Source organism: Drepanopeziza brunnea (assembly GCF_022702325.1).
Source record: "Drepanopeziza brunnea f. sp. 'multigermtubi' strain 214-2 chromosome Unknown ctg14, whole genome shotgun sequence".
Lineage (NCBI taxonomy): Eukaryota > Fungi > Ascomycota > Leotiomycetes > Helotiales > Drepanopezizaceae > Drepanopeziza > Drepanopeziza brunnea.
In genome coordinates this window covers 1,462,137-1,476,839 of record NW_027094077.1, presented here as the reverse complement: position 1 = coordinate 1,476,839, position 14,703 = coordinate 1,462,137, and the positions used below count along the sequence as shown (strand labels likewise).

At 48.4% G+C, this 14,703-nt stretch overlaps 5 protein-coding genes across 5 annotated transcripts; 3 read left to right on the top strand and 2 right to left on the bottom strand.

Moving 5' to 3' along the window:
• Window positions 1-1,031: 1,031 nt before the first annotated feature.
• L3040_008012 (uncharacterized protein) lies at window positions 1,032-2,477 on the top strand (the record flags this gene model as incomplete). The annotated part of the gene is made up of 1 exon (XM_007295489.2): window positions 1,032-2,477. The coding sequence occupies one exon, from the start codon at window positions 1,032-1,034 to the stop codon at window positions 2,475-2,477; it is 1,446 nt and encodes a 481-aa protein (XP_007295551.1).
• A 560-nt stretch (window positions 2,478-3,037) lies between these two features.
• Window positions 3,038-5,436, top strand: L3040_008011 (uncharacterized protein; the record flags this gene model as incomplete). Its single annotated transcript, XM_007295490.2, has 6 exons — window positions 3,038-3,583; window positions 3,697-4,397; window positions 4,647-4,876; window positions 4,961-4,991; window positions 5,053-5,251; window positions 5,308-5,436. 6 exons carry the CDS (start codon window positions 3,038-3,040, stop codon window positions 5,434-5,436), a joined length of 1,836 nt encoding a protein of 611 aa, XP_007295552.2.
• Window positions 5,437-6,976: 1,540 nt separating this feature from the next.
• On the bottom strand, window positions 6,977-7,303 carry L3040_008010 (uncharacterized protein; the record flags this gene model as incomplete). The annotated part of the gene is made up of 1 exon (XM_007295491.2): window positions 6,977-7,303. The coding sequence occupies one exon, from the start codon at window positions 7,301-7,303 to the stop codon at window positions 6,977-6,979; it is 327 nt and encodes a 108-aa protein (XP_007295553.2).
• A 1,346-nt stretch (window positions 7,304-8,649) lies between these two features.
• On the bottom strand, window positions 8,650-10,224 carry L3040_008009 (uncharacterized protein; the record flags this gene model as incomplete). The annotated part of the gene is made up of 1 exon (XM_007295492.2): window positions 8,650-10,224. The coding sequence occupies one exon, from the start codon at window positions 10,222-10,224 to the stop codon at window positions 8,650-8,652; it is 1,575 nt and encodes a 524-aa protein (XP_007295554.2).
• A 1,432-nt stretch (window positions 10,225-11,656) lies between these two features.
• L3040_008008 (uncharacterized protein) lies at window positions 11,657-12,646 on the top strand (the record flags this gene model as incomplete). The annotated part of the gene is made up of 2 exons (XM_066154784.1): window positions 11,657-11,863; window positions 12,011-12,646. The coding sequence occupies 2 exons, from the start codon at window positions 11,657-11,659 to the stop codon at window positions 12,644-12,646; spliced, it is 843 nt and encodes a 280-aa protein (XP_066010680.1).
• Window positions 12,647-14,703: the final 2,057 nt, after the last annotated feature.

Genomic DNA, 14,703 nt, shown 5'->3' with positions numbered 1-14,703 from the left:
AGACTGACTGAGGTATTTGTTTCTTGCTTAAGAATATTCGGATATCATCGAACAGTTTATTTTAAGAGGCAAGGTACCTGGCGAGTACTCAGCCAGACAGTTAGTTCCCTTTGGCGATTTTAGTCGAGGTCTTGGTCCTAAGCGAAGCGACAACAAAAAGGGGGCGCAGACAACGTGGCGCTTTACCGAGGTCCGCAGGTTATGTCGGTGGACGACTCAGAAGACGCAGAAATGGACAAGATGGAAATCTTATCAAATTGTTTACACGATCAGTGCAATCGTCAGAGCGTTCACAAGATTCCAAAAGACAGGAGTCAATGCTGCACGTCAAAGCTCACGCGGTACTTGCTGCCCCAGTGCTGCGCTGTATTGCCCCGTCCCAGAAAAGGCTCGCTTGAGTTTCTACATAATCTACTATCTCTCCCAACATCTAGTTCGGAGTCCGTTCGCCTTCAGTCATTCAAATAAACAAGAATAGCTTTTGGAGAAGCCAAATCTAACGCCGTCCGAGGAATGCAAGGGCCATCTCAACTACTCGACGGAGTAGTCTGTGGTCCAAACGGTACCAATACCTGAAACCACGTTAGTTCGAGGCGAAAAAAGAGTCCAACCAACCAAGCGTGGACAGGAACAAATCTCGGTCTTGAAGTTTCTCGGAGACATAGAATGTTTCCAAACACGGTTCCTCGCATGGGGATACCACGACCTCGAATTCGCTCCTAGCTTGGAAACGGGTTTCATACTCGTAGCACGGATAGAGCTCGTGCTATAGCTTCACCGATTAGCGTTTTGGCAGTGCCTTTCTTTTCGTCTTATCCTCCCATGGAACCATTCAGCATTCTCTACCTCGCTCCTCATAAACCTGCCTTTATACTCCAATTAGTTCTAGAATCATCACATAGCTGGCATCGAATGGTTTATGAGATACAATCCCAGCTACCATCTCTCGCCCAGTTCATATCAGCCTCTAACTTATAAGCCAAAGCCTTTCACCGTACGACCACCAGGTCACGTTTCCGAGATTTCATAAAATGTCCTCCAAATTCGACAGCTTCCCTTGGGAGAAACCAGAGTCACCTGTCCAATCCGCAGCAAAGTGGTGCTTCGATTTTGTCAAGCCAGCTATCGCCACGAGATCTCCTCTGAAGAAGAAGCCACAGCAGCGTACCGCATATCTGGATGGTCTTCGAGGATTCGCGGCCTTTCTAGTCTACTGGCAGCATCACGAGTTATGGCCTCTCCGTGAAGTAGCCGCCCCTCGAATTATGGAGAATGGATGGGGCTACGAAAACAAATACTATTTTGCCACCCTTCCTGTCGTCAGAACCCTCTTTACCGGTGGACATTTCGCCGTAGCCGTCTTCTTCGTTATCTCGGGCTACGTTCTGGCAGCTAAGCCTCTGGCTTTGATCAATTCTGGAGAGTTGATGAAGCTCCAGGATAACATAGGCTCTGCTCTGTTCCGGCGTTGGACACGACTTCATCTCCCTATCATTGCCGTATCACTCGCCTATCTGACGTCGTGGCATCTTTTCGGAATTTGGACTTTGTCCCCGCAGCACGAAGAAACCTACTCCAAAGAATTGTGGAGGTGGTACTTGGAGTTCAAGAACTACTCCTTTGTCTTCAGAGGCGGTGGAGAAGCCTGGCTCACCTACAACTTTCCTGCGTGGTCCCTTCCGATCGAGTTCCGAGGATCTATCATCGTCTACACCACCCTTATGGCGTGCGCCAGAGCCACCAGGAATGCCAGACTCTGGGTTGAAGTCGGCTTGATATACTACTTTATGTATATCGTTGATGGTTGGTTCGGAGCTATGTTCATGGCGGGCATGTTTATCTGCGACCTGGACCTGCTCGCTCGGGACAACAACTTGCCGCATTTTATAAAGCGTCTGGAACCCTGGAAGATGCCCATTTACTACACCTTCTTCTGCATATCTATGATCATCAGTGGAGTTCCCTCGCACGTAGCAGACTATGTCATCCTTGACGAGGCTCCAGGATGGCACTGGCTTGGAAAGCTGAAGCCGGAAGCGCCCTGGGACCAAAAGTGGTTCTTCCTCTCCTGGGCCGCCGTCTTCCTCGTCTCTGCCATCCCTCGCATCTGGTGGCTCAAGGCCTTTTTCGAGACAACTTTCAACCAGTACCTCGGCCGCATCTCGTTCTCCTTGTACCTGATCCACGGTCCAATCCTATGGACTTTGGGTGATCGCCTTTACTGCGCTGTCGGGTGGTACAAAGAAGCGCATGAGGAGTTCATCCCGAACTGGGTCAACAGCTTCCCTCTTTCGCATAATGGACCGTTGGGTCTGGAGCCGGCATTCCTGGTGCCGCATTTGATTCTGCTGCCGTTTACCTTGTGGGCAGCTGAGATTGCGACCAAAATCATCGACGAGCCTAGCACTAGATTTGCTCAGTGGACCTACAGGAAAGCACTGACAAAGCCAGGGCCGGTCTTGGAGATGCATGGATAGGAGGATGGAGCTTTCTCTAGGGAGTCATCGGCGCGTCGGGGTTGGGTTGTAGAGTACACATAATTTGGAGCCAGTGTATACATATTTTCATCATGCCAACTGCTTCGGTTGATGTCAGCAGCGAGTCCTTTATCACTCCCGTAGAAAGCCATGTCGCATAGAAAATAATATCTCCGATTCAGGAGTTGAAGCGTTTTTGACCATGGCCGTTCTTTTCCCTAAGTTTCTCAGCGCAATGACTTTGCGGGTTGCGTATCATCGATGCTGGGGCTAGGTTGGCGGGATAGAATTTCCTGAGGCGTTTGCTTAGAAGTAATTAGATACTCGCAAAACTACCATGGTCTAGAAAAACAACCCTCTGATTTGACTGCATTGGTGAGCTGGCTTATCGCTTACAATACCGCTCTAAAACTATGCTATCTTCAGCCCAGTCATAAAATATCACGTGTGGGTGGGTACTGGTGAAATTTGCGGATAGCTTCTTCTCTTGACCTCAACCCCCAGGGCTCGCTTCCGACTAAATCGTCACCAGCAAAAAAAAAAGTCAGGGCCAAAGCAACATGGCCGTGGCAAATACCGAAGGTCTCCTGGAATGGGCCAAGGCCAACGGAACTTCATTATCACCCAACGTCGAAATATACAATGACGATGTCACGGGACTCTCATTTCGCGCTGCTGACGATATACCGTCTTCAACGAGCCTCGTGAATTGCTCGTACACAACTACACTCTCGTATCTGAACGCAGCCGAAGTCTCGCCCTTTCAACGGCATTCTGCCCCTTTTCCCACCAACTTTCTAGATGGGTTGAGAAGAGAGGATCCCAATGTTGTCGGCCATTTCTTCCTCGTGCAGCAATACTTGCTGGGTAAAGACTCATTTTGGCGTGAATATGTGAGGGTTCTACCGCAGCCGGACAGTAAAGAGGCATCTGGACTTCCGGTTTTGTGGTCTGAGGATGATAGGAGGTGGTTGGATGGAACGAATGCGGAGCCACCGCTTCAAAAGAGAAGGAACCTGTGGGAGGAAGAGTGGAAGATGGGGATGGAGCTGTTGAGAGAAGGCAGCTGGGAGGGCTACGAAGATTATTCGTTTGAATTGTACCAGGTATGTTGAGTTTTGACTGTCCTCGTTTGTGGCGGACTATCCAAGCTTTTTGGAAGAATCGAATGTCTGGATGAATCTCCGGTCTCTAGCCCATACCTGACATGGGAAATTAGTGGGCGGCAAGCATTTTTGGCAGTAGAAGCTTCCGGGCATCTCTGACGATACCCGAAGAGATTATTCAGTCTACCAAGATGTTACCGGAACATTACGCTCTGAATCTGGAACATATCCAGAAGGATCGCTTCTCAGTCCTGCTTCCTGTTATGGACATCGGTAACCACAATGGCGTCAACCAGGTTGACTGGTCCAAAGGAGCTGATCAATTCAGTCTCAAAAGTCGAATTGTTCTGACTCGGAATTCTCAAATATACAACTTTTACGGCGACAAGTCCAATAGCGAATTGCTCGTCGGATATGGCTTCACGCTGCCAAACGGCGAAAAAGATACTGTGAATCTCAAATTGACTCCAGGAGCCGAATCTATTCGGCTTCGACGCTCTCAGACTTCTCATATCATCGATGTCAATCAACCGGAGCAAGAATTTATGTTCCATGTAAAACTGCCTGCCAAGACTGTTCCTCCTGACCAACTCTTGCAGCTGCAGGTCTTCTCCTCGGGCCTCATCGACACGATGTCTTGCATGGTGGCAAACAAGAGAGAGCGAAGGTTTTTGCAAGCGAATCTCCAGTGCTCCTTGGAAAAGAAATCTTTCAGCGGCTCATTGTCCAGAAATATAGTACTCGTCCTTCGGATTCTACGGGATAAGCTCCAGTACGAATTATCAAGGATTCAAACATTCGGCCGAGGTCTCAGGTGAGCTTTAAATTTTCTAAAGAGTTGCCCCTGCAGCCAATTGACAGATTTGTACCCTCAAAGCGAGCCCCGGAATCCGAATCAACGAATCGCTTTAGACTATCGTAATAGGCAAATGCATGTCCTTCAAATGGCAGTTACCCCAATCTCAGCTTTGCTGCAGTCTGCCTCGTCTTTCAGCTCACTGTGCCAACTTTCAGAGCACCTTACCTACCACGCCAAACCTGTAACCTCAACGCTGATGCATAGTCATGTTGAGCTCCTGTCTTTAGAGTGTGCATTCGCTTGGTTGCAGCTTAATTACCCGGACCTTGCAGCTCAAGCTTTCAAGATTATCTCCGAGGACCAGGACGAGCCTTTGCCTCTGGATTGGGCAGTGTTAGTAGAGGACTGGGATCATTCATACTGGACTGTGTGGATATACATACTATGGACGCTGCGTCTACAGAACAAGAAAGAATTTGAGACTCGCCATCCTAGTAAGTCAAATTGCATCGCAACTGACCAAAAACTTCTGTCCCATTATGGTCTCCACCTCACAAGCAAAAGCTTATCGCGTATAGAATTGGGGGTATGGATGTCAGGCATGGATTTGTAAGTTCTTTTCAGGGAGCCTTATCTCCAATACCTATCGTACTATGCTGATCGATCGCAGATCGTACGATGAAGAGCTAGCCAGTGATGTCTCTGCTGAGAAGTTGTACGCAGACCAAAGCGAGCAAGAAACAATTGACGGCATGATAAACAACCTCACATCTCAATCTACCGGACAGTCGGCATGTACTGCGCGGCTGCGTAACTTTGCGAGCTACATCTCTCTAGAAGAAACCGTGCCCATGAGCTACCAGATGCCGGTAAGCATAGCTCTTTACTGTTTGAACCTAGCTACCTGGAACTGACTTTTACCTAGTCTGGCACCAAGGCCAACGAGTTTGTGGCGCAGAAGCTCCTATGTGTTACAAAGATAGAGCGAAGTGTTCACGATGACAGACCGACATCAGGGCCTTGGACTCGTTTCTTGAATTCAATTGGATCTTGATGCTCGGAATACAAGCTTTCCCTTTGTAGTCTTCTGACCAGATGTAGCGATACGCAGGCCACAATCGCATTGCTTGACGATAGTCTACAATGGTCTCGTACAAAAATCCATGGCAGTAATCGGCGTGCGGATACAAATTTCTTCAACTTGCCAGCAGCGGCACAAGCCATCGTGTCGAATCCCTCTTTGAACGCGTATAGTTACTCCTGTCACGCGAGAGCTCTCTGCCCTTCGTTTTCCGTGGATCTTCTGAGTCGCATCCTATTACAATTAGATGCGTACGTACATTAGACGTTCCTGGCTATCAAGAGGCGCTCTTCCGAATCTGTCAAGGGTTTGAAATACTCGGAAGTAAAATTTTAGGGGCAGTCCTGCGGTTACCTGATATTTAATTCGAAAGAATTGACCGACTTGCTGTAGCAAGTCGGCACCACATCGGCGGGACAGTAACGGTACGCCACCTATTAAACAACAACTAGTAATTAAAAAAAAAAAATTTATATACGCTCAGAAAACTCTACTTTACGAATGTGTACGAACAATTTAAAGATGCATTCATTTGTGGTGACCTAATATACTAAAATGTAGTGAATACATACCTAAGGACTGTCCCAAATAATTTAATTTTACTTGTTCGCTTCGAATATCTTAACAACCACAGCCTTAATAAAAAAAGAAACGTCTTGCGGATCGAAAGTAAATAATCTAATCTATTACACTACTAGGGGTATTACTGATGAAATAGAAGGTAGCAGTGACGCACGTATTCCTTTAACAGGTTTTTATTAAAAGTCCGATTTTCCTGTTCCTCGCTTATTCTAGTTTTTACACGGCAATTCTAATATATACGCCCTGTGATGCACGGACTAGTAAGGTCGAAAAGTACAAGTAAAAGTACACCAGAAGTACCATTTTTACTACTTTAACTCGGCATAATCGAGGAATAACAACTTGTATTTAAGATTTGGTTAATTGGTTGGTAGCTGAATTAATACGATGCATCTTTCTATAAAGAATAAAACCGACGAGTGAAGACTAAGTCAGGATCTGATTTTAGCACAGATTCTCTCGTTTCAAGCCATGGGAAGGACGCCGTAAAAGGTAGATGATGGTATTGGTGGACCTTAAAGACCGTGGCTACTTCTTTTGATGATAATGAGTTGTAGCAGCGTAAATATGAGATTCGTTTAAGTTATACCGAATGATAGATGAGACAGTATTTCGATTGACGTTGGAGTTAACTAGAAAGAAGGGGTATATATAGACCTGAGAGATCACTCGTGTGCGTATTAGGAGGATTTGTAGAGCAGATAAGCTAATCCAATCATTCGGTGTCTCTTCTCGGCTGCCTGGGATCCGATAGATACTTTCTATCTCATAGTGCTTTGCGAGCAGCCCGTATATGCTGGCGTCCACTCTTCTCTATTCTGGTCCTCATCCGTGAACCCATGTGGCATGGCGTGACTCTGCTGCACCATGTAGGGGTAGACCTCTCTCGCCAGACCTTCATCAACCAATAGTCCATTGCCGATTCCAGAGCTCACTTCCCATCCTCCTTCAGCCCTTCCTTCCCGTTCTCTCTCAGGGCCTTCAGCCTAGCCTGATTTCTCTTCGCAATAATCCTGACAGTCGCCTCCTTCTCAACATCTGCCATCTTCTCCCAATTCGAGATCCGACTCAGGGTCCCGTCGGCGTTGACCACCATCGGCCCTAGCTGGTCCAGCTTCACGGATGTGTCGCCGTGGCTCATGTCCAGCTGTGTAGAGTGCGTGTGCGACACGTCTGGCAGGGCCAGGGTTCCGGGGGGCTTGACGGAGGCAGGTGGCTCTTCGGCTGGCGCCGAGGTCGAGTAGAAGGTTGACGACATGCTGAAAGCCCGAGGGCGGATTCGTCGAGTTGGCGGCGTGCGGGCGAGAATGGGGAGGAGAGGACGCATATGAGTGCGCTCGAAAGGGGTCGCTGGGCTGCAAAGCAACACGAGAAAATGGGTTGTCGAGGTGGACTACAAAAGCCGTTGGTTGGAAGGTGGCGTGGTTGTTATACCGGTAGGATCGATTAAACCGTCATGAGGCCATAAGGCAGAAACAGACACACACGCATTAGACCCGAGGCCCCTTTCTTCTATCAAAACAAGAGTGAGCTCACGACCAGGTCGAAGAGGTAGCTTGGTCTAGATTTTGAACATTCTGTCCCATCTATCAGCCGGGCCAGCTTTGATGCTATGTCATGAATGATTGAGCGGGATGACTATTCTCGCACGCAGCGACTCGTGCAGTTTAATCCCGTCCTTAGAAAGACGGATGCGGTTTGAAAAAAAAACCCCTCCTTCCCTCAAATCAGTGGGGCATTCTACGCAGCCCTCTTGAACCGCAGCAGGGTCCCTGCCGAGTTTTTCGCGTTTTAGTTACGATGGTCGATTTTTTTTTTTCTTTGTGAGTTTCGTTGTCGCTGCCACCTCGCGTCATCTTCGGAAGGGTAATTCTCGGGAGCTCGCTTCTTGAAACGCAGGAATTTTCTTTGTATACAAAGCTTAATTCAGCTGAACGCAAGCAAAAAATAACAGGTTGCTTGGTGTAATGGTTAGCACATCAGATTCTGATCGCTTCGCCGCGTTAGAAATTCTGGGGATATTGGTTCGATTCCTATAGCGACCTCTCTATAGCCAAACTTTTGCTGTTCCTTTTCACTTGCAGCAAAGTGACTATTTTGCCAGCATTTTAATAGGGGAAGAGAAATGGGCCGCCTAGCCTCTGGGTGTCATTTCGTTGATTTCAACTGACAAAGGAGACGGGTGTGTAACAAGCGAAAATATCAGAGCGAAGAAGATGAATTGATACGACCATAGGCAGCACATCATTAATTACCTTATTTCGTCTATCTTTTGCATCATTTGTGGTTACGCTGAAAGCGCGACAGTCACATGATGAAGGTCCCGTCAATCGGATAAATCGGATAGCGGAGTGGAAGTCATGGTAAGACGGATAATTTTGAGCGGCATTTACTTTAATATTCATATCTCTGCTGCAGAAATCCTTCCGGATTGGTATCACGCACCGAAGTTCTTCGTGTTCTCTGAGTAAAGCGGGAGGGGATTACCAGCTGAGGATTTAGTGATTGGAGGCCTATAATCATAGCGCCCAGTACACTAAACTGTTGGCGCAGGGCGCTGAATTCCAGCAGTACACGCCCGTGTCATTTCATTCTCAGACACCTTCACAGAGTCAAACCGCTCCCTCGCCTCCTTCCATTATCCTTATCATCTCGATCCTCAGGCCCATACGAAGTGAAGCCAAACGACGGACCAAAATTATACGTCCGGCTCGCCGAGGTTTGCGCCCTCCTCAAAATATTATCCTCGTTGCGAATATTTTCCTCTATCGCCTCCCTCTCCGCCTCTTCTTCGCCAACAATCTCTGCATCTCTACTCTGCTCACCAGACTCTTCTTTGAGGATGCCCATATCGCGTCGAATCTCCATAGCTTCGTCTCTCTCTTGATCGTGCTTCTTCTCGAAGGCGGTCGCCGCGTCGACCCTATCTCTGAACGCCTTCTCGGCAGCTTCTTCCGCGATGACGGCGTAGTGACAACGTCGGTACACTCCTAAAGCGCTGCCACAGAGGCCGATGATTTCCCAAACAAAGAGTATCGGTAATGCGTAATGAAGCCGTGGGTTACAGCCTCGGGACCAGATATCGATTAACACTTGATATACTTCGTGTGCTGGCATGGCAAATCCCCAACGATAGAAGCCATTCGAGAGCTCAAATGGAAGCAGGATCGACGCGACGTTGAAAATAACCCAGGTAATCAACGCCATAGGGATGTAGGGTGGGTCCAGCCAGACAGTGAACAGATCCAACGCCAGGAAGTTGAGGTGGGCGAAGAGCCATAGGATGGCCCACGACAGGGCGAATTGCTTCCCATCAACTTCCCAGCCTGCTTTAAATGCCCAGATCGATCCGGTGACGCACAGTGAGCCGATAAGAGTGTATGACAGAGAGATCGCATTCCGGTATGCGATAATGCGGTGAGGGTAGACCTTCGTGTAGATCTTGAAATGCGCGTACAGTCCATTGATGGTACCCAGGTAGAAGAACTCTTGGATTAAGATGAGGATGATGACAAGCGAATTGTAGATAAGACGGGATCCTTGACTTGTCGGTTGGATGTTGATGCTCTCCAGCGTCCAGGGATTGGAGAAGACAGCGATAGCAGCCTGATCTGATACGTCTACCGACGCAAATGTCCCATTCGTGGAATAAAGAACTCGAGCCGCGCTCGACAAGCTCTGGATATTCGATGAGATGGCCGAGTCGACGACAGCTGGATATAGCGCCTGGTTCCAGATATACGTCAACACATCCGATGGGTCATACGTAGAGGTGCCTCTCCCTGCCAGCGCGGCCTCGAGTCGGTCAGAAGCACCAGGAGACGTGTAGATCACGGCCCAGTAGTGCCTCTGGCATACTTCTCCTCTCAGGGAATCAATCTCGAAGCCACTGGCTTGACGTTCTTTCAAGGTCGGGAACCCATCTCCTTTCAAGCTTGCGTACGCCCCCCTCACCGCCTGTCCGATACTTCCTCCATCAAAATCAACGTACAGGACTTTCAAGGCGTGGATGCGACTTGTCTGCTGATACAATGACCCGAAAATGTAAACGAAGAGGCCGAGGAACAGCAGCTGGAGAAGGGCGAAGTTGATATAGGCGGCCTTGAGGAAGTTTTTCCGGATTGGGGTGAGCACTTTGTCGCTCCCGCGCAGCCTGTTCTGCTTGGCCTTGGAGTACATCACTCTGTTTGGATGGAACCTGGAAAACATCATGAGAAGCTGTCGCTTGCGCTTGAGCCTTTCAGGAAGCGGGATAACTGAAATGAAACCCCTCAAGGGCAGCTCACCTTAAGATAAGGTTGAGTTTGGAATTGATATAAGGTTGAGTTTGGAATTGATTCGATTGAATCAGAGAGCTAGCGCATCAGAGGTACCGGTATCTGCAGGTTAATTAGTCACACAAATTGACGAAGAACAACTAAAGAACATGTAGCAGCCAATGAATGGGACGCACCTGCTTTCTCGCTATCTGACGCGAATACCTTCACTTACTCTGGGTGCTGCTCGCTGCCCGTCGCCACGGCATTCTCTTGGAGACGCAAACGTGGGATTAATAAAGGACGGTGATTGCGATCAACTTTTGTTCCCTGAAACTTGATTTTTGCAAATGAGGAAGGAGTAAGATAAGAAATCCTTTGCGGGGGAATGTCGGTCTTACTTAGGATCGTGGATGCGTTATCAAGGTTTATCGCCCCTCGGTTGAATATTTAGATATTCTAGATCAATTCGTGACCCCTGGAGGGACTGAAAGATAACTATCTTGGAGAAGAAGATTCTTGATTTATCGCATACGTAATGAGATTGGATGTTCTACGGGGGAAAGAAAATGGAAATGAAAAGGGTCGTTCCGTCAAAGAATGCCGCGACTAGCTCGCGAAAACATCGTAGTATTTCATGATATAAATTTCTGGAAATTGTGATACAAACCATTTTTGATCAGCTCCAGCTAGCAATCTTCTATCCCCTCCTGCTCTACAGCATCCGAAGCCCCAATAAGGCCTCTGATGATAGCACCAACCATGCCAACCCTTCCTCCTAGCTCCTCATTCCCATGGCGGCTGATGTGGTTGAAGCCGACACTGCACCAGAAGACGGTATAATTAGATATTTGAGATCGAGTCGGAGACAGGACTTTCAGGAACGTAAACGCCCCTTTTAAATCTTCTTTGGATGTGGTCAACCATAGCGGAAACGGTACAATTAATTTTCTACCCGACGGAATTTTCCTTGCATTTCCTCGAGCTTTGCTAAGCGAGGACAAGATCAACAATGGACTACCCAGCAGTCTAGCCGAATGCGATCCCGCCATCTAGCCTACTTTTGCCATTACTGAACGCATCCGATTATTCTCTTTGAAGCGTAAAGAAAACGCTTCGAGCCAAGTCGGGCTGGACGAAAGAACTCATCAGCAAAAACCAGTCTTTGTCTCTCTCAACCTCCCCCCACCTAAAAAGGCCTTCCTTAGCCCCTAAAATCCCCCCCCCCCCAAAAAAAACACCCGTAGCAACGCATATATTATCGCAAGCCCTCAATACCAAGCAGCAACAGGAGAGTCTGGGGATAAATGGCAACCTTCGGTGAAGCCTGGAATGGCATCGTCTCGAACGTCACTATGAGCGCCAGTGGGAGTGATCGTAGAGACCCCAATCGCAAGATCCGGTTCCAGCTGCTCTCGGACTTGCATCTCGAGGATGATATCAGCACGTACTCCTCGTTCGTCGTCCCCGCTCGCGCGGACTACCTGTTCCTAGCCGGTGACATCGGCTCGCTCGTCCGAAAGTCCCACCTGGAGCCTTTTGCAGCATGGCTTGCCGTGCAGGTACGATGATTGGGGAGCCCCGCCCATCTTCTCCTCCCCCCCTTCCTCGCTCCTTATTTCATACTCTCTTGCTCTGTTCCCCCAAAACATCTCTTGCCAGCAAGGCCATCCATCCATTCATTACTGACCCGGCGGTACCGTATGCAGTGCGGAAAATTCAAAAGGGTCTTCTACGTCGGCGGCAATCACGAGTTCTGGAACAGCGCCCGGGTGGCGGATCCGGTCGCGGAAGGAACCGCGCAGATGCGGAGATTTGCGACGCAGGGGCGGATGCGGGGGAGGCTGGTCGTCTTGCAGAACGAGCACGCGCTCCTGGACGCCGACGTCAACATCAGCGTGCTGGGGTGCGTGCTGTGGAGCCGGCTCCGGCGCGACCAGCCCAGCGCCGGGGAGGCCGGGCGGCCCGGCCTGGTCGGGTTCACGCAGGCGCGGCAGAATGAGCGGTTCGAGGAGAGCCTGCAGTGGATCCGAGACGAGGTGGCGCGCATCCGGAGGGAGGATCCCCAGAGACGGATCCTGGTCTTGACGCATTATGCGCCTACGGTCAGGTATAGCAATCGGCCGGACCTCGATGCGGCGGGGGATCGCTGGAGTAAGTGGCAGTCGGATATCCTGGGTGGGGAGGGCGTGGAGGGCTTGGGAGAGGGGGATGTGTGGGCGTATGGACACACGCATTACTCGAACACGTTTTATCAGGATGAGGTACATGTTATTTCTAATCAGAGGGGGAGGTTGGCAGATGAGATACGGAGATTTGACGTCAATAAGGTGTTTGAGATGTAAGAACGCGAGATGTTAGAGAATATTTAGATCTTATTAAGGGACTTTGGTATATAACTTGAAACTGCATGGTTGAAGTCCGGTCTTTATCTCTGAACTGTGAGGCGCTGGCCTGGATTCAGGAGCCAGACGCTGGATATTCTGTGAAGTTCGTAATGAAAGGACTGTCGATGGTCAATTACACACGCGTAGGTATCGAAGGTATATAGGATGAGATGACAGTAGTTGATTCTGATTTGGATAATAGAGACACAGACTGAGCGAAAATTTTAGCGATGAAGGAGGCTAGCTATACTTTTAATGCTTTCAACCACACTCCTGGACGAAGACGACCATGAAGTGTTGATACAACTTTGTATCATTTTCTCGCCCACCTTGTACCGGACCACCACCTCCGGGAAATAATCCCTAGCCTAGTCTTGACGTTCAATTGATGTCAATTATAAACTTACAAGACCAGACTTTAGGTTCAAAATTAAAATGTCCTCAACCCCTGCACTACCAGGATCATCCCAAGTAGTGACTTGAAGTCCGTTGTATCTCCAACCAGATAGAGGGTGATCTCAACAGGTGTGCGAGGTCTAATGCGAAATTTGATTTCCAGAATTCGAAAATGAGACACGCAGAAAGGGATCGACGTGTGTGTTAGTTTAAGGTCTTCTGGAGATTGAATTTCGCTTCACAATGAATATAAGTAAATAAATAGACCAAAACCAGCGACGATGCAGAAAGCGACTGAGAGAATCCCTAATACAATTGGCTTTTAGCCTTCTCTCTTGTCATTTACCTGAGGAGCCTCAGCCTCTCCATATGAAAAGACACGCACAATATAGCTGCGTATCCGCCCTTATCGGCCGTCGACGGCACAATACTCCGTATACTAGCGATCAACCACAACACCGAGTATGCACTGCTCGGCATTCAAGCCCGTCTGCCTGATCTGGAAGGTAAACACAAATAGCGCGAACGAGATATCATGAAAGCCCATGTAACAGAGGAGGAGACTGCGCCTCCACAGCCCACGAGCAAGCACAAGGGTTTTTTCTTTGGTAGGTGTACGGACATTGTAATATGCGTGTCAGATCTCACGCTCTCTTGGAGTGGGGGATTATTGATCAGGTTGAAGCCTCGATGGAATGATAATTTCCAATATTGCCTTCCGCTCTCCGGGTTGAAGTTTTTGTTGTTGGAGATAAGAGTTTGAAACATTGGCATTGTATTCGTCATCAACAACGTCAAGATGGGATTCTGACATCGGGCCGCCTGCAAGGGATTCTCTAGTGGCATGCTAAGCTTTTGTGGATACATACCGTCCGTGCTTGGGGGTCTTCTGGGCCCATGTTGATAATGCTGATAATGCTGATAATCATGATAATGTTGATAATGATGATAACAATGATAACGATGATAACGATGATGATAATAATGATGGACAATAATGATAATGATGGATGAATGAATGATATATGATGGAATGGATAGATTCTATTCTTCCTTTCTTCCGTTGCACCAGCGCTACAGACTACTAGATAGCAGCTTTGAGACCTTGTAGACGGCGTCCAATCTGGTCTGGAAGAAAGGATATGAGCAATACAAAAGTGCCAGTGTCAAAAATCCTCGAAATGCAGAATTGTGATGCAGCATCTGCAAGAGCACAAAAATCTCCGCTTATATCATTCCAAAAATAAGAGAAACATAAATAAAAGCGCGTCGAGATTCGAGATATTCGGTGCTTGTCACTACTATTCCATACTTTGTCAACAATCATCTCGCCAAGGTCGAGGTTGCTCGCTTCCCCAGCATCTTCCCCATATCGCACGCATAGCCCCACGCTAGCCATCAGCCCACTAAGTCTACTGGCCATCACTAGTCATCTGATCTTGCCTTCACTTCTTACTTCTTACTTCTTACTTCTACCCTCTTACATCTACCCTCTCCTACTTCAACAACAAGTTGGTTCCTACCAACAACTTTTAATTGTGCCAAATCTCTTCACCTTCTCCTTCACCCATATCAACCCAACCCAGCACGACGTACTCGACAACCTGCACGCTTCACAA